We start from the raw sequence: 22,778 nt of genomic DNA, 5'->3' as shown, positions 1-22,778 counted from the left end.
GTTGTCTGTTTAATCTTTCAATTAATGGAATAAATTTACCATATTTTTAAACGTATGTACATAAATATGTATGTCTAATTTAGATTAGAGTTAATTAATAGAGTTAACTTGTTAACTTTTTTTTTCTTTTCTTTATAAATTTAAGATATTTATTCATTACTAATAACTCTATTAATTAACTCTATTATATAGGTACTTAAACAAAGTTTTTTAAACTGGTGTTTAAGTTTTTTTTTAAGTTTATCGTAACTTTACAAATATGTATTACAATGAAATAAAACAAATATAAAATTCACAAAATTACTGATGGATCTCTGTATCAGCAATATCAGCATCTATATAAAAAAAACCGTGTTGACGAGTCAACAATCTATTTTATAAAAAAAAATTTTTTTTGACTATCATCGCGATTTTTTAATAAACTAAAATAATTTGATTTGTCCCCAAAGTTGTACAATCTTTTTTTTCTTGTTTACATTTCTTATTCAGGAATCGAACCGCACACAACCGCTACTCCCAACCACTACGCACACTCAACAGGTTACCCGTAGAGCGAGAGCGCACGAAAACAACGCATTCCCATACAGTTCCCACCGTAACCCGCCCTTGGTTAGAGCGGGACAACTACAGTTTGCAACTTCAATTCATAATAGGGATAATACAGGAAGACCAATTTAATGCGTTACGTTCGTTCATTCATTGTCATTCTGCGTACGAGTGCTGTCCAGTGCAGTCGTGTCTGGACGACTGGTCGTGTATAAGCGACTGGTGAAGTTTATAAGCGAAATAAATAGTGAAAAAATGCCGTGCAGTGAAGATGATGATTCGCAAAACGGTTTTGCGGAGCAGCCAATTTCAAAAGCGGAGTTGCGAAAGGTGATTATTGTGATTAAAAGTGTTTTAAGTGATTTTTAATAGTATGTGTTTTTTACATTTTGGTTACATCCCTTACGTGTGATACAGGTTAATGCGTAAAATAAAATGTTACGCAATAATAATAATTTAATTCGCGAGTTATCTGGTGTACCTAATATAAATGTAAAGAAATGTATATCAAAACGAAGTGAATATACAGTACCTTTCAAGTGTTCAAAGTAGTAGAGTTCGATAATCCAATAAGAGCATTTAATTATCGTGCGCTATGGGTAGGTAAGAAGGAAAATATTTAGGTATTTCAGTAAAAAATTACGTTTAACATAATATTACTAACGACATATTAAGAAAACTTTTAGTTAATCATGCACATAAGCCGCTCACTTTGTACCTATAATCTTAATCCTAGCGTTAATACGCAAATAAACCGACCGATACGTTCAAATCTTCAAGAAAAGAGCGTATTTCCAACTTAAATTCCGGCAAAGCTCTTACAACCCTTCCGGTGTTGCAGGTGTCCATGGGCGGTGGTAATCGCTTACCATCAGGCGATAACGTCTGCTCGTTTGCCGTTTGTTTTTTTTAATATCATAAAAAAATACAAAACAGTCAAAATATTTTTTGACATTGTCGTCCTCGTTGATTGGTCTAGTCATTACCGTTTCTAATCAAATTTTAAACGTAAGTTCATCCTACCTTGATTAACGTTCTCGACGCCGTGTCAAACATAAAAACTGTCACTCGGACGCCACGCCACCGAAGTGTCAAAACTGAAATTGAACTTTATGCGAATGCACGTAGGTCTATGTTGCTCTGTGGTCTGTGACGGATTAATCGGTCTTTGGCGTTGGACCTGCGGTGCCGATATATCGGTCATTAGGGTTCAAGAGCTTAATGAAAGTGATTTAACGAGGTGTGGGTAATTTCCTCTAACTTCCATTAAAACTAAGTCTATTTATACGTTTCCAAATCGTTTCTGACGACGTTATAACCCGTAGATCTTCAAAAGTAGATATAAAGTATCAGCCGCCTTTGAACAAATTCAAAAATTATACGCAACTTTTAACAAGGAAAACATTTGAAAACTTCTCTGATTTTCGCATGGAGAACGAAGCTTTGGAAACTTCCTTTGTTTGATATAAAACTTTTCAAAAAATTCTGACAACTTTTTTCACAGCTTCCACATCTGTATATATGTAGATATGTACGTATATGTTAGAAAAAATTTGGCGTGATAATTTCAACTCATGATTTATGCTCTGCCTCCATCGTTGCAGACCAACAAGCCGATCATGGAAAAGAAACGACGCGCGCGCATCAACAACTGCCTCAACGAGCTCAAGGACTTACTCATGGATCCTGAAAAGGACGTAAGTTACTCAATTGTAAATTAAGTACCTACTTATTAGAACCCTTGGATTAAGACCGTTTACGGTACATGTACCTACCTCTACGCTAGATATAGATAATGATAAGTTGTACCTCAAATGTCTTGGTAGAAATATTTGAGATTTTCAAGTAAGCGGTCACTGTAACCTATGGACGCTTGCAACTCCAGAGTTCCCCGCACCCTCGTTGAGCTCTGGCAAACTTACTCACCGGACGTAACCGCTTAAAAAATCTTAACTTGCAAACAGTCATGGGCCTCATGGGTCTTCGAGACCTTTTCCATTCCATGAGCTCACAGATTAACCCTAATTTTCATTTCCAGCCAGCCCGCCACTCCAAGCTCGAGAAGGCCGACATCCTCGAGCTCACCGTGAAACACTTGCAGACCCTTCAGCGTCAACAGCTAGCCGCGGCCATCGCCGCCGACCCCGCCGTGTTACACCGATTTCGATCTGGATTCGGAGATTGCGCTGTCGAAGTCCGGAGATACCTGTCCAGACTTGCTAGCGTCCCTACTGGATTGAGACACAGACTGGGAAATCATCTTACCTCCTGTATAAATGGGATAGAACGCCTACACAAACCAAAAGACTATCCAGCTTTAGTCCCCGACCCTTTAAGATTGGACGACGAAAGACCCAGCGCTTTCCACTGCGTTCGAGCTACACGACCAACAAGTCCACCCCTAAGCCCCCTCTCATGCGACTCCGCCTGCGATTCGTCCACAGAACTTGAAACTCCACCACGACCAGTACAAAAATTCCCCTTCCCAACACCACCCAGCAGATCAGCGTCAGACCAAGACAGCAGTCCAGAAACACAAAAGCCGACAGTATCCTCCACTACAATTACTCCAGAAACTTTAAAGCAAGAAGCTTTAAGAAACAAGAAATATATGGAGCCGTTATCAATAGTCATAGACGTGGAAAACTATAAGATTGGAATCGACGCGTCACCGAAGCGCGCTGTTGACTACTCCATAAGGCAGAAGCTAAAAAGATCTGTGACTGAAACTAGTGGACCTGCGTTAAAGGTCTTAAGATTAGAGCCAGAAAGACCTGTAGAAAAACTCTATGACTTGTCAACACCAGAGAAACGAGCACCACCTATATACCCCATAAGGTTAACGTTACCTGAGAGCATACCAAGTGCAGTAGAAAGGCCGTCATTTGAAAGACCTGTCAGTTCTGTTATCACACATACAGCGGAGTCTTTGGCGCAATCTAGTGTGACACAGGAAAAGGTAAAGAAAGAAGCGGACACAAGTTCAAAGTCTCCAGAACAGGGGACGTCTACAGAAATGTGGCGGCCTTGGTGATGATCCGCCTATATGCGTCCCACTTGCTGGGCACTGGGATTCAAAAGTATATCATATAGTATAGTCCCCATGCTGGCCCAATGTGGGATGCCAGAAAAACTATTGAGAGTGTTATGCCAGTGGCGTTTAAAACCATGTACTTACTGCAATTCCCTGGTACCTATTTACCTTAAGTCAGTATTTCTCTGTTGATGAAAAAGGAAAAAAACAGTGTTAAAGAGACAGAAATAGCAATATCATAATTAAGATTTTATTGGCCATTTGTTTGAACTAGGATAAGTTTTTTAATTAATGTGTTAAAACAGCTTTAAATTACCTATTTGGTATTCGTTTGTTGTATTATAGAAAGCTTTAAGCATTTACCTGTTGGTATTTGTTTTTATACAAAATATTAAATATTTCGTTTTATCCTTCCTTGGCTTTCATTTCGAAACGGAATAAACAAAACACAAACCATTATATTACATCATTTTTATTGACAAGCACAGCACATCGTTTGTATTGTATTCAATGGGAAATCATAAACAATCAAAACCTTGACACTACGTAATAAGGTACACTTTTATTAAAAATAATAATCAGCCTTAGAACCCTCCGAGCTCAAAAACTGCGGTCGGATATGTTTGCTTGTACGGTCGCTATCAGATATATGGGACCGGTCAAAGTGCTCACAAATATCTAAACACGTCTCTATTGTCAAGAAGTTAGAGTGCGTGTTCGGATATTTTTGAGCACGAATTAATAAACTAGTGGATGTGAAATGACTCCTATTTAGTATGAAAACCAGTGTCGCAAAATTAACACATTCATAGCCACGTTAAAATACGTCACACACTTACAAAATTGCTCTGATTCGTAGCAACTTTCCATACCAAAAAGTTATTACCGGTGGACATTTCTCGAACGAATATCAACTGTAGGCTACATGAGTGACGGTTTAAAATATAATGTCAAAGCTATATGACATACGACTCTTTTATTATCTCATTCATCTCACAAAAGCTCGCTCAACGTTCACCTAATACAACTACTCAACACCAGATGGCGTTATTTTATATAATTTTAAAATCACTACTTATTACAGGCGAGAAAAGGGCTAAAAAACCAGTATAAGTAAGGTCTAATTACGCATGGTTTGTTACGGATCTCACGGTCACGTTACACTGGTGTTTTCGAGACCTCTACACGCCTGCGAGTAGCTAACCGTTGGAACTTCTTTCCATTCGACGATATAGGGAGGGGACAGTGTAATCGGAGTGTTTTATCGATATTTGTGTGTTCAGTTAGGTATTGATATTTCATTACCGTATGTTTTAACACATTTAGATGATACTTTATTTATGATTATAATATAGGTATTGATAATCGTGATTGTATGAAAAATAATATGTAGTACAGTACAACAAATATCTAACTAGAAATTTGTTTCTTATTAATTGACCAACTAGGTTGTTAATGTGAACATTAAATATATCTTAAAGTCAAACAGATAAAATCATAGTTCTTTAAAGGTCTATTAACCCTTAAATGCATAATGATGTATATATGCATCGTATATTTGATGGTCCGTGGCTCAATATGCAGCTATCCAAAATCACATTTATTACTTTTATACAGCATGACACATCTATTTCAATTTATTAAAAAGTTATACAAAAAATCATGCATTTAAGGGTTAACTCGGTATTGCTGTTATTTTGTGATCACAAATCTGCAATTACTTACATAGGTAAGTATTCGTCTTTAACAATATATTTACTTGTAGCAGCATTTAAGGCCAGTCTAGACGGGACAACCTGATTAAATTGTCAAATTAATTGTATGGTGTGAAAGCATACATGAAACTGGCTCATCGATCCCACTTGATTTGATTGTAAGATTGTGACCTATCAAATCAGGAAGGGGGGCGGCAAAATTCCAATATTTGACGCTAGTTTGCGTGGTACGGAACCCTTTTTATTAATTAAGTGAGCCCGAATGTCACTAATTAGTAACTAAGTTTTAGGCGTGTGGACGCTAGATGAGATGTATGGCAATTTTATCCCCAGAAATCTTTCTCTAAGAAATGCTCCTAGCAAATGGTGCTATATTTTTGCGGAAACTAATTTTCTTGCCCAGTAGCATTGATCCATTTATTTTTAATATCGGCATCTTGTGGTAACCTACAATAATTAATAATAAAGAAATAGAAAATATAAAACGTTTATTCATGGCACATTGCATGCATTGTACGCATAAGTGCATTAAGTACCTAGTCTAATTATATTAACGATAAAAATATGATGGGTGTAAAAAACAAAAACGTATGTAAAGGATGAAATGACCCCGACTTAACTTAGTGCTTGATGACCAGTGCTGTCATATTTACTAAGACATTGATTATCCCAAATAATAATTAGAAACGTGTCTAAAATAATAATTTATTACCGAACTACCAAACATCAAACTTGAAATATCGTAACTTTAACTTTATCGATATAAATATCGACATTGCGCAGCATCTGAGTAGCGAAGTTATTTGACATTTAGGATAGCGAATATTCCAGATAAACGTAAAGAATAGTGACAAAGGATTGTGAACTCTAAGTTCTAACTGATAAAATATAGATTTACTTAACGAACATTCGTAAATAATGCAAAAGAAACAGATTTTTCGTATTTATCGGATTATATTTAAATAAATAACCACCGGTGATAGGAAATACCTCCACGTGAAAGATTTTTTAAACCGCTGTGATTTCTGCAGCTTAATACTGCACAATACGGCATTTTAAATTTAATTATCAATTTTTGTTAGACGAGCGTACGTACGACGTGAATGTCATTCGAGCATGAAGTTTACACAACAACTGAGCATAGTCTGTGCATAAAGTGAGTCGGTCGCTACTAACTGTCGGATAGACGGGAACGCCTACTTGCCATCTCCATCCTACTCCGTGTTTTTGAGCACCTCAGCCGCTCCGATATATCTGATGGCGACTGTATGCATAGACCCGGTGTAACAAATATACCTATACATCTTACGCATGAGCAAAAATGAAAACTCGATGGTTCTACCGAGATTTTTTGTCCTTTCAACAAAAGACAAATTCTTGTCTAGACATCTTTTGTAGAAATTACGATAGTTGTCAATATAATTAATTAATTAAATTAAATTACCTAATATAATACATACATGGACGGAACAATAAAAGTAGTAATAGTACTAATAATCTAGTCTAGTGTAGATTGGCATCACACGTGTTGAGATCATAAACATAGAATTAAGCCTAAGCGAAAATGTACACTACACACTCAGTGAAAATACCTACCAGTTAACTCTAAACCTGATAAAATAACTGTCACTTTTTTAGGGTTCCGTACCTAAAGGGTAAAAACGGGACCCTATTACTAAGAAACCGCTGTCCGTCTGTCTGTCACCAGGCTGTATCTCATGAACCGTGATAGCTAGACAGTTGAATTTTCACAGATGATGTATTTCTGTTGCCGCTATAACAACAAATACTAAAAAGTACGGAACCCTCGGTGCGCGAGTCCGACTCGCACTTGGCCGGTTTTTTTTTACACCGCAGGATAGACGACTATCATATCCGTACTGGTTGTTATAGATTCGATTTTTAAATGACAGGCACATTCAAGACGCACACTTCACCTTTTTAGGCTTCCGTACCCAACCCCTACACACACCTATTATGTACATGACAAAACAATATTGAATAAATGATGATGATGATAATGAAGGGTAAAAACGGGACTATTACTAAGACTCCGCTGTCCGTCCGTCCGTCTTTTTTCACAGATGATGTATTTCTGTTGCCGTTATAACAACAAATACTAAGAACAGAATAAAATTAATATTTAAGTGGGGCTCCCATTCAACAAACGTGATTTTTTATGGCATTTTTTGCGTCATGGTACGGAACCCTTCGTGCGCGAGTCCGACTCGCACTTGGCCGGTTTTTTAACCCCGTAAGGCCCAATGTGCATTACAATGTACTTACACTCCGTTTCAATCTAATTGAAAACTTTCATTCTTAAACAAACTAAATTCAACCCAATACAAGGTTCAAATTAAAAATACATAGTAAAATTTTGTATGGTGGGCCTTACGAGGTTAATTCAAGAAGTGTAAGTGTAGTTTGTTGCTTGAGACATTCTTTAGCAAAAATAATCTAGAATGATTGATGAATGATTGAAATGATTTATATTTATACACTAGTTCATGTTCATTGTAAGGAGCGCAAGAACGTGAACATTACATTACCTAAGACTACCAAGAGGGGTTTTTTAAGACTCTTTTGCTGCTGACAGTACTTTCTGTCCGTAGGATAAATCTTGTAGCATCGGTCGATAAGGTTCAATTTTATTTACACTCCTTGCGCTGGCTTTGCAAATGTTGCTGTGTTATGGTGTTAATTATCCAGTTTCATGGATTTTACACATACATTGTCACTCGATAATCAACTGTGAATATGGGTAATAAGGCTCACTTTTGTTTGAGGAAATCCTTCCGCTGCTGCTGCAGTTTTTGCTCTAACATCGTTATCTTCTCCTGGTACTTGGCAGTTTCGCGCGTTAAAGCCTGAATAGCGGAATCCTTTCGTGCTACAGCCACTTTAACTCTGAAAAAGAAATTGCCATGTGAATATTGTTTAGAAAAATCTAGATCTTCCAAATTGTCTAAGTAGTGGATGTAATTAAGGGTACGTAAGACGCAATTATACTATTTCTGGATAAGAAACAGTCAATAGAATGAAATACAATCGCAATTTCAGCACCGGTATCATGGTCGCGTTTTTGTCACTTGTCATATCATGCGTCACTTTCGCACTTACATACTTGTTAGAACGTGACAGGTATGGTGACAAATGATAGACAGCCCTCCATCTTAGCTCCGCAGCATTGTGCTAACGCCAAAAACGTTTGCCATATCATTTTATTTGACATAAATTAGAGGTCATTGATACTAAACTTAAATTGTTTTATTTTAGTTTCCTTTTTAGGGTTCCGTACCCAAAGGGTAAAAACGGGACCTTATTACTAAGACTCCGCTGTCCGTCTGTCTGTCACCAGGCTGTATCTCATGAACCGTGATAGCTAGACTGTTGAAATTTACACACATGATGTATTTCTGTTGCCACTATAACAACAAATACTAAAAAGTACGGAACCCTCGGTGGGCGAGTCTGACCCGCACTTGTCCGGTTTTTTTTTAGTCCCGTGCCTTAAAAGTAAAAAAACGGAACCCTTATAGGATCACTCGCATGTTTTAAAACCCATTGATTTTGAAAAAAAATACTGAAAATAGTTCATTACAATCATTACCCATAGATTACAGGAAAACGTATAAAACTAAAGCGTGAGCCTATTTTAACAAAAAAAAGTCGTAAAAAGGTTTGATTATCTTTGAAATGCTTGGGGCGCGAATCCGACTCGCATTTAATCGATTTTTCTTACTTTTGAATTCTACGGATGTATAAAATAAGTATAAATTGACCAATGGTGCTGTAATAGGAACTCCTGGATTAAATCGAGAAATTATGACACGTACTTGGCGTAAAGCTGGTGCATCTGCTCTTCATGTGTCTTCTTCATATCTTCCATCTCTTTCTTTAGTGTATCGACGCGATTCTCCCACGCATATTCGCAGCTCGAACGAATTTGTTCGGCAGCCGCATCGAGTTGAGTATTTTTCTATAATAAAGAAGGAAATTTAAAAGTTATAGTAGTTATTCGAATACTTCCAAAATCGTGTTTTTAGTATATGACATCTGTTGCAGTTTATAAATTATACACGGTGGCTAAAAAATAAGTGCATTCCCATTGCCAGGGAGGTTTTGGGATTATACCAGGCCTCCTTCACTCGCTCAAGGCCACGCGCTATATGCCTACCGCTCGAAGTATCGTCGACGATACAACCGACAGAGGGCCGCCGAACGCCCGCCTGAGCGCTCGCACCGCACGTTTCCCGCGCCAACGCTTCGAAATGCCGAAACCACGTAATTATTGTGCAGCAGATAGGTGTAAAAGTCAAAAAACAAAGGAAAATTTGTCGTTTTTTTCATTTCCTAGAGACGAAGAAAGGTGAGTAGTGTTTTAAATCTATCTTTATGAATTTTGTCACCATTTATTTCTTTGAACATAAGTAGGTAAATCGTAAATTAAGGAGTTTTTTGAGTCAGGTTGTTTTTATATTTGATTGACTAATAAAAAATATGGTTGATTCGCAACATTGGTTTTATTACAATAATAACATAATTAACAGTACAACCCTAGCGCATTCTTAACGATGATGCGTTGGCACGTGACTCGCACGGCGAGCAAGGCAGTCTCGACTCTTTGTGCGCGTACTTATGGTACATTTCTTCTCGTCCTGAGCAGCAGGTATTATTATTAAGATTTTGTAGGCTATTATAGCGTAGGTATTTTCGCTTTAGTATGGGAATGATGTATCTGTTACGTAGTAACTATTTATTAATCTGTGATTATACTGAGCAACTTTTACTATGGGACCAACCTCGAAATCGTGAAAAAAAAATTGGGTGTTTCATACATTTTGGCTGGTCCATTTTCTATAGGATTGTTTTTTTTTTCGCGATTTCGTGGTAACTCTCATAGTAAAAGTTGCTCAGTATAATCCCAAAACCTCCCTGGCAACGGTAATGCACTTATTTTTTAGCCACGCTGTATATTTATAGTAGTGTGACTACTTAAAAACACAAATCACAAAGTATTTAATAAAATAATTTGATTTGTTTCCTAGTTGTAATTCTAATTACCTCAGTAATAACTTTATTTCTAGTTTCGAGCTGCGAGATTGTGATTTCTAATTCAGCACCTGAAATAAAAATTAAAAACATTGAAATATAGGCGCATATATATATTTTTTTGGGTTCCGAACCCTTTGTAAAAACGGGACCCTATTACTAAGACTCCACTGTCCGTCTGTCGGTCCGTCAGCCGGTCACCGTTGTATCTCATGAACCGTGATAGCTAGACAGTTGAAATTTTCACAGATTATGTATTTCTGTTGCCGCTATAACAACAAATACTAAAAAGTACGGAACCCTCGGTGGGCGAGTCCGACTCGAACTTGTTCGGTTTTTTATCAATAATGTCAATAATGTGCAAACCATGGTCCCATGGACGAATAAAACAAGAAGACTGATAGGTAGTTTATACAAAGTCGCGTGCCTGCAATATTCAGCGCCATCTATTGAACGGAAGTTGAGTTATTTTGACAAGAGGTATAAGCATCAAACAAAATGGATGGAAGCGGAACTGTAGACGGCAGCACAGAAACCCCCTGTTCATTGGCGCGAAGCATTATGTTAAGTTTCTATTTTTAGATTTAAACCACTATATGGCAGACCCTATTATGCGAAATAGAGCCAGCGTTAAGTGTTGAGTGCAGCACCTGCTTAGATGCATAAATTGTTTTCGCTTTCAATTTAAGTCACGAGATGGCAGACTCCCAACACGCACGATCTCTTGATGTTGTGTTTTTGACACTATTTAAAATAAATTACATACACCATGCACGAAAAAAAGCACCAGAGGATTAATAGAGACACGCAGACACAATTTTATATTTTAAACACATATGTCTTATATTTTACTTCCATCCGACATCCGATATCGGATCGGGCAATGTGGAAACGCTGAAACGCTCTAAGGCGTCAGGTGAATCATGGCCTTACATCGATCCTCCGCGTGTCGGACGCGCGCCGCGGCGTCCTGGTACCGACGGAGCGTCGCTTGCTCCGTCTCTGCTAACTCACGGAGCTCGCATTCGTACTGTTCTTTATTCCTCCTGTGAAAGAATGAAAGAGGAATAAATAAATATCTGTCTCGCTCACACTAGTGATGCGCAGCTATCTCCGTTTCTTTCTTACCTAATAGCCTCCTGCAGCTCTCTACGACCCGCTTGCGCTTCTTCCTCCATCCTCTCTATAGCCCGCTCGATCTCCCTGTCTCGCTCGCGCCTGTGCTGTGCTGCTATCTCCGTCACTTTCTTCTTGAGTGCCAACTGTTGTTCGGCTTCGAATTCTCTCTTGTGTTGTTCGAATTCTTGTTCTAATTCTTCTCTGTCTAATTTTATTTCTTCCTAGAAATCAATGAATTTTAAATTGTAATGACATTTATTACAAGAAGTAGAGTAGACCCATTATAAAATATAGTATAAATTTTCTCAAATGATTTTTAGGCCTCAGACCCTAATCCGTTAAACAAAAGCCTTTGTTTCTTTTATGGAGAGGCGCCTTAGTCGCGTGCCGAGCGCGTGCCATAGCAACCATGTCGTTAAAAAGCAATGAGGGCTAACGCGTATGAATTCGCCGCTAGGGGTGCTAGTGTAGATGGTGGTCTTTTCCATAGTTCGAAATGTCAAATGTCACTTGTCACTTCAATGACTGACAGCTGTTCTTTAGTCTTTTGGACCACCATCAACAGAGGCGCCAACTGGTGAGCAAAAAAAACGATAGCCCTCATTATCGTGATAGTAATATAGTACCTATTAAGGTTCAAAATGTAACGACTGAGATAACGTGTTTGGGAAATGAAGTACGAACGGTTGCCTGTGTGGCCTCAGAATGCAAAGCTGCTACATAAATTTAAACCATATAAATAGGACGGTGAAATTTCTTTTTAAACGAGTTTGTCCCCGTTCAGTCAGTAGCGGTAGCATTGGTAACCGCTGAACAAAAGAAACAAAGGCTTTAGGGTGTGAGGCGTAAAAATCATTTGAGAAAATTCATACTATAAACTAAAAATATATATCTAAATTATACTATAGGCTACAAAATGTTGTAATTGTATTTTAAAGATTTTAAATAAAAACCAACCTGCATTTTCTCTCTTTCTTTCGCTATCTCTTGTTCCATTTGTCGTTTCTTTTCTTCAAGCAACTTCTCTTGGTCTTCCTTCCATTTCTCTGAAGTAAATCAAGGCGGATGTTTATGATTAATAGGTATATGGTATATTTGAGCAGCAGGTCCTAAAAAACTGGACTAAATGGTCACGCTCTGTGCAGTTTCAGAGGAATTTTCTTCCGCGGACATTCCGTTTATACTCCCGAGTCCATATGCTGCGGTAGCCGCTTACCATCAGGCGGATTGCATGCTTATTTTCCACCAACAAATTAAAAAAATACATTCTGAACTCACCAAAACTTTCCTTCTGTTGTTTCTCCCTCTCGCTCAACCCAGAAGCGACGCGTTCGTTCTCAGCGCGCATTTCTGCTACCAAACGGGTCCTTTGCTCCTGGTATGTCAGCTCTAGTTCGAGAATCTGCTTCTCAAGTCTGAAAATAAAATTTAATTACATGTCACTGCATTATAAAATAAAAATTTAAAACTAGAATTCTTACATAAGACGATCCTTATTGGGAGAGAAAATTATTTTAATTTATTTTATTTGTGTTAGAACATTAGAAACAAAAACAAAAACTACCTCAGTTTAATTATAAACAACATAATATTGTCTTCGGTTACCGCGATAGTTACTCATGAAATAAAACTATGAAAACGGATTATATCGCGTATATTGAATTTATAATACATCCCGACGTTTCGAACCCTTTACAGCGTTCGTGGTCACCCGTCATCGGGATGTATTATAAATTCAATATACGCGATATAATCCGTTTTCATAGTTTTATTTTATAAACAACATACATAATATATGTAAGTATATTCTGACAAAACCAATCTAGCCTCAAATTTATGGCAAATAAATGTTAGCGCGTTTTACGATTTGTTCCAGACTTCCAGACGGACCAGCGCCATCTACCAGGGATATGGGTAAACCAATTCCGCTAAGCGTTTTGTTTTCTATTTTTTTTAAATACCTGGAGCTGGCCAGCTGACGTTCCTTCACTAGAGCAGCTTCCTTCTCCCCCTCGAGCGATTGAGCCTCTAACTTTTGAGCATGTTTAGTTTGCGCGCGACCTAGTTGCTATGCGTGATGCGTTTTAAGATCTGATATCTCTTTCTTATCCACTAAAGCCTAGACATAAGATAGAGACAACAATACCTTGAGCTGGCCAGCTGACGTTCCTTCACTAGAGCGTCTAGAGCAGCTTCCGTCTCCCTCTCGACTCGAGATCTCTTCGTTGGGCGTAGCTTGTGGCCGATCTAGTTGCTCTGCGCGGCTTATCATTAGATCCTCTATCTCTTTCTAAGTATCCACTTGTACCTATACATAAGATAGAGACAACAATACCTGGAGCTGGCATGTTGTCGTTCCTTCACTAGAGCAGCTTCCTTCTCCCCCTCGAGCTCTCTTCGTTGGACCTCTAACTCTTGAGCATGTTTAGCTTGTGCCCGACCTAGTTGCTCTGCGTGGTGCATTTTAAGATCGGCTATCTCGTTCTGTTGCCGTTCTGCCATCTCGCGGAGCTCGCCTTCTAGACCTTTTACTGTTAGTTCCTAAAATTTAAATAAAATAAATACTAAAATGGCGTTATTCATAAACGCGTTACTCGCCTGAATTAGCTATGAATCGTTTGTCTTTATTTGTCATTTTGACTTATGTTTTGTAAGTAAGGGATAAAACATAAACATTTACGAATAAGGGGGTAAATATCAATTAACCAATCGATAATCATTTATTTCGAACAAAATTCATACTAATACATAAATCTTGGATTAGTATAAACATAACATTAAAACAGATTCTTACATAATGGGGCATGTAGGTGCACCCAGTGAGTCCCGCCGGTCGGCCAACGTGCACGGGATGGTATTCGAGCTGGCGCGCTACCGCCTTAACAGCGAGCTACACCGCTGCCTGATGATCGCGTGGAAGCCATCGATCCGTCCCCCGTGAACATACCCGATGCGCTACAGTGTCACGGCAGCCCGACACACCACCACCACCACACTGTACGCGTTGTTGTACTGTGCCCGCAGAGCGCTGTGTGCCCGCCGTGTATAGCTTATCTATAGGCTGCACGTGTAAGGACTGGCAATATGCTTTAAAAAGAGTAGCCTTCACCTTTTCGGTACATCGTGCAAACCTACGAGCCAGCATATTGCATATTGCAGCGCACAGCCAGCGCTCTGCGTTCCCTCTCAATGTCCATGTTGTCACACATGTCATCAGTGACCCAGTGGCCCAAGTACTTAAAATGCTTAACTTGTGCTAAAGTAGGTCTGTGTAGGCCTTAAGGCACACCGCACCAGAGAGTGGACCAGCTACACTCTAATAACGCTAACTAACAACGCCTACTTCAGAGCACACAGTCGCTGTGGCCGAAATCGGTCAGGAGTATCATCATCATCATTCCGTACAAATGCAAATTTTGGAAAATCATCATTAGAAATATGTATCATATTAATTAATTTTATTAATTATATAATAAATAGATCTAGAAGGAAGGTAGTTACCTTAATTTTCTCTGCCTTTTGTCTGACCCAACGTTGCCTTGCTACCTGCAAATTAATAATATAATTGGAGGCGTTCTATTCTAGATAACAACATACTTGCACATATACTAGAGGCACATCTTAAGCTTTTGAGCCACAACAAGGCGTGGCTAGCTGGCTACCCGCCCCGTGTACCCGCGTGGCGTGGCGTGGTAGGGTAGTTAGCATTTTTATAGCGTTTGGTGTGGTGAAAAAAACTGTGTCTCACATGGTAGCAAAGTTTGTTTACATATAAAAAATATCTTTTTTTAATTTAATCTTTTGATTAATTAATTATTAATTAGGTAGAACCCTGGACATGGAGAAGAATGGAAGGTATAAGCTGGAAGGAGAGGAAAACGAATGCAGAAGTATTGGATTTGGTAGGTGAGAAGCGATCTCTGCTGAGAATAATTGAAAACAGAAGGGGAAACATGTTGGGGCACCTGATACGGCACGATACGTACATAAAGTCTATAATAGAAGGAAGAATAGAAAAAAGGAGAGGCAGAGGAAACCCGAGACGTGCGTTTTTGGACCAAGCCAAAGAGAAAATCAACGTAGTGATGTATCAGGAGCTCAAAACAGTGGCAGAAAGAAGAACGGAGTGGCGGTTACTCCACCGACAAGAGACAGGCTCTTAAGAGTTATGATGATGATGAGGTAGAACCCTAACCCTGCTAGATTATATTTTTAAGTCAATACCTACTCTATGGCTAATGTCAAACATTCCCGCACCGAAAACCTCGATGTATGCTTGAATAAAGGCTTAAGTCACCTGTTGCGCAGCAGCCATCTTATCGTGTTGATTCCGGAGTTCCAGCTTGTATCGATCTTCCAGAGCTTGAGCTGAGCGTTTCCAGCGCTCCTCGAGCGAGCGCCGTTCGTCTACTAACTGCTCAATTCGGTGATTGAGTGTCTTCTTATCGTTTATTAGCTGCAAATACAAAACAATGAGGGACGAGCGGTAAGGGCGTGCGACTTTCATTCCGGAGGTCGCGGGTTCAAACCCCTGCTCGTACCAATGAGTTTTTCGGAACTTATGTACGAAATATCATTGATTTACCAGCCGCTTTTCGGGGAAGGAAGACATCGTGAGAAAAACCGGGCTAATCTCAATAAGGCCTAGTTTACCCTTTGGGTTGAAAGGTTAGATGGCAGTCACTTTCGTTAAAAAACTAGTGCCTACGCCAATTCTCGGGATTAGTTATCAAGCGGACCCCGGGCTCCCATGAGCCGTGGGAAAAAGCCGGGATAACACGAGGAAGATGGCAACAAGCATACAAGACAATGAGGCAAAATAAATAAAGGCGCAGCTGTTACATTGCTACACTGTTACTGAAATAGATATTTATACAATCATACAATTTGTATGGAAAGCTCTGCCTGCCTTCATTAGCCCGATAGCGATAATCTCAAACACAAATAATTATGAAAATGGAATTTTAAGAAAAAGGAACTTTAACGTATATGTTCGCATTTAATTTTGGTTTGAGATATCACTAATTAAACGAATAGAGTTAAGCGAAAACTTTTTGCTTCACTCTTTTCACACCAGTTGCAATCAGAAAGGCTGGCCTTCGGATAAAAATGTTTGGAGACCCTTGACTTATGCCAACGCTCTGAACTCACTTGGTCCATGAAAGCCTGGTGCCTCTTGATAGTGTCCTTGCACTCCGTCATTTCTTTGCTGATGGTACACAAAGATTGCTTATCTAAGTTGCTCCCATTTGTTGATCATCTGAAATCACTTATGCCAACGTTCTGAACTCACTTGGTCTATAAAAGCCTGGTGTCTCTTGATCGCCTCTTCACACTCCGCCTTCACCCTGCTGATGTTACGGAGCGACTGCTTCTCCAAATTGCTCACTTTGTTGATCATCTGAAATGAAGAGTATGCCAATACAATAGGATTATTACTTTACGTACTTGTCACAACATGTCACATTTTCTTGACCCCCTCCCACCCCCTAAACGTGTGATGTAATTAATGAACGACCCCTTATTGCGTCTCACTCTCTCATTAAGCAAAATGTTTTTTGTTTTTTTGTTGGTTATTATTTAGGAACTTAGAGAGAGACTTCTATCATATCCATAGATTGACGCTCTTCGGAACATCCCTGGGGAAATTAAGCAAAATGTGAGACGCAGTCGCAAACACACATTGGACCAAAAAATTGGACAGGTGGAATACCACCCTTATGTACAGCATCCTTCTTCAATGATTATTTTTCTACAAATAAATAATCCAAGCAAAAAGTTGATGGTAAGTAAGATTAGTAAGAAGTACCTGTTCTTTGTGATTGGCCAAGCTCTCCTGCAGCAAAGCGATGCAGCATGAACGCTCCTCGAGTTGCAGTGAAGCCGTGACTAGTCTCTGGGCTATTTCCGTGTGAGGCAGCTTTAGTAGAGCCTCCAATCTAAAACACAATACACTTTATATGCACGAGCAATGACCATAGACCTGACAATCCGTAAGGGGGCGTCCATTAATTACGTGAGGGATTTTTGAAGATCCCCCCCCCCCCCCCCCCAGGTGAGATGTCGCGAGATTTGCCTCGACCGAAAAATTACGTGATATTTGCCAAAATTCCCCCTCTGAGAAGAATAGATCACAACAGAGATGAATAGACATCCAGTATGTAGAGCAAATTTTTAAAAAACGCAAACAAAAAATTTGTTTTTGAGAGTAGTTAAGATCTCGTGAAATTGCTCACTTAGATCGTAAAATATTCCGCTAAACTTGCTGAGCTAACGATCAGTAAATATTGCCATATTGTTGCACGGTATAATTTATATAAAGATGGGTCGAGATCTAACGAAAGTATAAAACCTTGAGTGAGACTTGCATGAATTGCGGTAATTTGCCGTTCGCGGAGCATTCACTAGATCTGGGCACCTTAACAAAACATTTTGGTCAACATTTTTATATACTCATGGACAAATTGAAAGAAACGCAAAAAAAAGGTTTAATTACTGGATTACAGCTGTCAGCACTTAAAGTAATTTCAATTTTTTTTTTTGCGTTCCTCTAAATTTGACTATGAGTAAATGTAGATAAGAAATTACTTACTTGGGGATAGTCTGAGGAGTAGAGCTGGTCACAACAGAAAGAGCATCATTGGCGCTCTGCTCAACTTTCTCCAAAAATTCGAAGATTTCCCTGCAACATTTCCCAAATCAGTATAAACCACCCTACCTCTACTGTAGATATGATGGGACTGCGTATATTAATGTACAATCTTATCAACACAAAATTTACTTATTACTCACATAAAATTATCCTTAGGCGTAACTTCTCTTTCCTCCTGGACTTCTTTCTGTGGAGTTTCCACAACGTTGGCACTAGTAACAGACGTCACTGGATTCTCTCCGAAACTTTCAATGTCTTTCAACATCGAATAAATATCCAAAACAGTCGAATTTGAAGTGAGCTCTTTTGGTTTCACTGGTTCTTGATTTACATGTGGAGTTGGTTGAGGTTCTTTAATTTCTTGAATTTGAACCGTCTGTTCAGTTAGTTCAGGTTCATTTTCACTCCTACCTTCTGGGACAGGAGAAGATGTGTCTACATCGTCTAAGTGAAGAACACTAGGTGAAGGTGCAGAAAGAGACATCCAAGAATCTATGTCCTTGTCATTATTGACTCCCTCTATTCTGGCGCTCATAGGGGTTTTAATCGTGAACATATTCCTTTGGGTCAAATTTCTTGCCACTGGTGCACTGCGTCTCTCTATTGTAGATCTATTATTCCAGTTATACTTTGCTTCAATATTCTCAAATTTCTTAAGATTTTTAGCAAATTCTTTTGTATTCCCACCCTTTACTTTTAAATAATTCTGTATCAGCTCTTTAGTTGTTAATTTGGACACGTTCCTCTTTCTAATATCTAAATTATTACTGATACTGATTTCATCATTTTTCGCATGAGACTGAGTGTTTTTTTCTTCAGAAAGGTTTGAATGCTGTTCAAACATTTTGTCAATATTCAATGGAGTTGGAGAAATAGCATCAGTTTGCATATCTTTTATAGTTAGTTCATGTAAGCTGTTAATTGCTTCTAATTCCTTCTTGTAGTCTTCAATAACTTTGGACGTGTACGCTTTTGTACTACTGTTCAGGAGGTATGTGGGATATTCCAGATTTTCCTTTTTTTCTATTTTTGCAATTTCTTTAGTATCACTACTTCCAGGAATTGGGAATGTGTGTTTTGTAGGACGGATTGGAGAATTACTAGGAGGCACAGCTATATGCCCTTCTTTCTTTAAGAAGAAGTCTTTGTAGAGCAATCTGCTATGATTTAAAGGTTCAGTCCATGCTTTGGGACATTTTTGGTTTGAAATACTATCGAGACTTTTAGGTTGATCGGAAATCTTATTATCAGAGTTAGATTTCCTCAAATTCGAAGTGATAGGTAAGGAGTATCCTTTCTTGTGGCATTTCTCATCATTAGCACTGCTAGGGTAGCCTGAATCTTTTGAAGAGGAATCAGTATGAACTATCGTGCTAGACATCTTGGACTTATGATTATCAACTGAACATGAACGAAAATCATCATAGAAGCTGTTGTAAGTCCGAGCTTCAGCTATATAATCAGACGCATTAGGATATTCTTCTTTTTCATTAACATCATAAGTATTTCTACCAGTCAGATCACCTTCAGTGTGGTCCGCGTCTTTATCTTTAAGTTCTTCTAAAGAATTTTCTGGAGTCAAACTTAGAAGGTTATTAGACGGAACACTGTCCAAATCTTGCGTAGATTCCTCTTCAACTAAGGACAACTGTTGCTTAGTTTGCATGAGGCGTCTAGAATATACATCGATGGCATTTTCTATGTCTTGCTTCTCTCCGAATGAAACCCTGCCCGCTAAAGGATTATGCGCGTCAGATTGCAATGGAACAAAGTATGATTCATAAACGCCAGTTTTAAATGAAGGTGACAAGCATCTAATGTTACCATCTATGCTTTTAGATGGTGATTGTGGTCGTTTCTCCATTATTTTAACTTCTAAACCATAATCATTTGTTTTATCTTCATTTACAGGAGCGTCCATGACTCTTCGTCCTTTTCTGGCTATGTTACGATATTTAAGAAATTTTTGGTTGTTGTTTTTAGGCTTAGGGTTAGGGCTAAGTTGTGCTTTTGCTTTGATTTTTGTTCCTAGGCTAATGAAAGTGTCTTCAGACCCATAGTCAGAGGCATTGCTGCATAAGTCTTTGTCTTTTCTTGCATATTGCTTGTTATTTATTTTGGTGTCTCCAAGTAAGTGTGCTGTAGGCGGTAAGACTTTGATAGTGGCAGGCGAGTCTGCAAATGAATACTACTTAGTAAATATAATGTACATAATAATATTGTCACATTATATCTATAGGGCGAACTAGAGCTGCAGTGATAGTGCATAATTATTTTCCATCGTATTTTCACAGAAACGTACGAACGTGTCTTGCTATTTCAGTCAGTCTCGGTACAAAGAGTACTGAGGTTGACTGAAGTAGCATGACAAATACGAACTCAATACAAAAACGGCCGTTTTAACTTTCGACGCATAGATTGACGAATCCAGCAACTTAAAAACTATTATATTGTATACAAAATACAGTACGTAGCGGGCCCCTTTTTTGAATATCTATCGTTAATTTTAAATAATCACAATTATTTAGCAGTGGCGCTAGTGGGCACGTTGATGGGCTCTTAAGTGCCCCAAATGAAAATTGATTTCCTCAAAGGTTATTTAGATAAAATTTCTTGCAGGGATAAGTTTGCCTTTGTTGTTTCAATTTACTGTATAACTATGTTTCTCACGTTTCTTTTTCTTCTATGTAGGTACAATAGAGCATATAGAATATAAATACATACATAGATGCATACAGTGTTCTGCCGCCAGAGTGCAGCAATAGTGCACATGCTTAACCATAGAGTAACTTATACATACTATGACATTGATGCATCAAGGCGGTTTGTTTACAGGTGGTCTACCCCGAAACGGAAAAATCGAAATTTCGTTATCTGCATCTCTATCGATTGAATACGCAAGTGATAGAGAGGCAGTAACCGAACTTTCGATTTTCGTGTTTCGCTAGTCTGTGATTGTGCTAGTGACGCCCTCTACGCAGAGTTTTGCGTAATATTCTCTAGTGTTATGTACGAATTTCTCACTGTAATATGACTCTAGGAGCTCTGCACTGAATGTTTTGAAGAAAGTCCTGGTAGATGGTGCTCTCTCTTTAGCATCTGCAGAAAATGGCCGCTTGTAACTCTCTTGGATATCCTAAAACAAAGAAGTAAGTAAGTAAAACATTATTGTACAAAAAAGAAACAAAAAACAGAAAAAAAAAACACACATCATGAGTACAAACGCGAACTTCTCCAAAGGGATAAGCAATAGCTAAAGCAATAAATAAGCTTAATTCTTCCATTCATTAACTTAAAGAAGTTAAGGGATAGAAGAATTAAAAGATATTACTCATAATTAACAATAACTAATTGACACACTGGGGGATTGGGGACGGACCTACTGCATAATATAGGTAATTAATTATGAGTTACACTAGTTGCCACAGTGAGGGTGTTAAATACTTTGTCGGTACTAAAGAAAAATCTTCGCAAATAATACTAAGGGTGGTATTTCATCTGTCCAATATCTTGGTTCAATTTGCATTGTGTCTCACTCTCTCATTAAGTAAAATGTGATTAATATTGTAGAATGTAGGTGTATCACAAATTCCTCAAAGACCCCAACCCCCCCCGGGACCAGTCTGAAAATCAGCGTGGTGCCCTCTGGCACCGCACATGCTGAGGTTGGGACCCTTTGCCTCACCATAGATTTAAGTTCGAGTTATTAAGTTTAAGTTTATTATGTATTTTTAAGCTATTTTTTCATAAATTGTGTCCTAAGGTGTGGCAATAAAGATTCTTTTATTTTATTTTAATTATTTGGGTATTTCAAATCTGTTTGAAAGCTACATTGCCACAGACAGGCACAAAAATACATGAGGTAAACCCATAATACATAAAATTATAAAATAATATTAAAATACTAATACTGTATGTGTTTAAGTATTAATTGAAAGATTTATGTGCCTGTCTTATTTGCATGTTTTAATGTACATGTAATTGCAATACTCTTTTAGGGTAACATGTTGTAATGGAACTATTGTACCTAGAGTAAGACCTGTACACCAACATGAGAGCAATAAATATTCTATTCTATTCTATTCTATTCTATACCCCCCATTTTATTTATTTATTGGATGAAGTGTCTGCCTCACGGGCCTTTGTCAAAACACAGTAAGCGTAGATTACAAGTAAAATACTTTACAATACAAAAAACGGAAACTTAGAAACAACTTTTTTTTTAACTAAAAACAACAGGTCGTCATGCACTAATCCTGTGACGTTGTCAAAAATCTTTCAAACTACCCGTCTTTGGTGACTGAAGACAAACAAATTATCATATATATTTTATAAAATTAATTCGTACCGGCGTGAAACAAGAATTCTGAAGCGCAGATCTAGGCCTATTCCGTATGTTTTTTCTGTCGTCCTTCTTTTTACTTCTGTACGATAAATTCACCGGCGAGCCCTGCAACCGTAGATTCGCGTTTTCTTTAGACATTTCACACACATAACACACAAATTATTTAGATTTGCTCCTTTTCCAAGCAGATTCGTATAGATTTTAAGATTTTCAACTTGACGTTTAATTTGTTTTTATTGTCATGACAGTCGTTGCTAAGCAACGGGGTCCTATTCTCAGAACAAAGCAGAACTGGTTTATATATGTTCAAAATAG

General features: G+C 38.3%; 2 protein-coding genes across 3 annotated transcripts; one reads left to right on the top strand and one right to left on the bottom strand.

Annotated features, from left to right (window-relative positions):
• Positions 1-579: 579 nt before the first annotated feature.
• LOC134745797 (protein deadpan-like) lies at positions 580-4,205 on the top strand. The gene is made up of 3 exons (XM_063679884.1): positions 580-876; positions 2,151-2,243; positions 2,585-4,205. The coding sequence occupies exons 1-3, from the start codon at positions 802-804 to the stop codon at positions 3,578-3,580; spliced, it is 1,164 nt and encodes a 387-aa protein (XP_063535954.1). The 5' UTR covers positions 580-801; the 3' UTR covers positions 3,581-4,205.
• Positions 4,206-6,559: 2,354 nt separating this feature from the next.
• On the bottom strand, positions 6,560-22,682 carry LOC134746240 (centrosomal protein of 131 kDa). Of its 2 annotated transcripts, XM_063680571.1 has the most exons (17): positions 22,467-22,682; positions 21,143-21,254; positions 18,259-20,293; positions 18,059-18,148; positions 17,276-17,405; positions 16,760-16,867; positions 15,764-15,922; positions 14,968-15,012; positions 13,859-14,007; positions 13,428-13,484; positions 12,745-12,881; positions 12,424-12,512; positions 11,476-11,687; positions 11,281-11,393; positions 10,360-10,418; positions 9,132-9,274; positions 6,560-8,202 (listed from the first exon to the last, which is right to left on the bottom strand). In XM_063680571.1, exons 1-17 carry the CDS (start codon positions 22,599-22,601, stop codon positions 8,067-8,069), a joined length of 3,909 nt encoding a protein of 1,302 aa, XP_063536641.1. In that variant the 5' UTR covers positions 22,602-22,682; the 3' UTR covers positions 6,560-8,066. The 2 variants fall into 2 exon arrangements, with proteins under 2 accessions (XP_063536641.1, XP_063536640.1); XM_063680570.1 differs by lacking the exon at positions 13,428-13,484 and having other exon boundaries at positions 13,802-14,007; positions 22,467-22,681.
• Positions 22,683-22,778: the final 96 nt, after the last annotated feature.

Source organism: Cydia strobilella, chromosome 12, assembly GCF_947568885.1.
Source record: "Cydia strobilella chromosome 12, ilCydStro3.1, whole genome shotgun sequence".
Lineage (NCBI taxonomy): Eukaryota > Metazoa > Arthropoda > Insecta > Lepidoptera > Tortricidae > Cydia > Cydia strobilella.
This window is presented reverse-complemented; position numbering and strand designations above follow the sequence as displayed.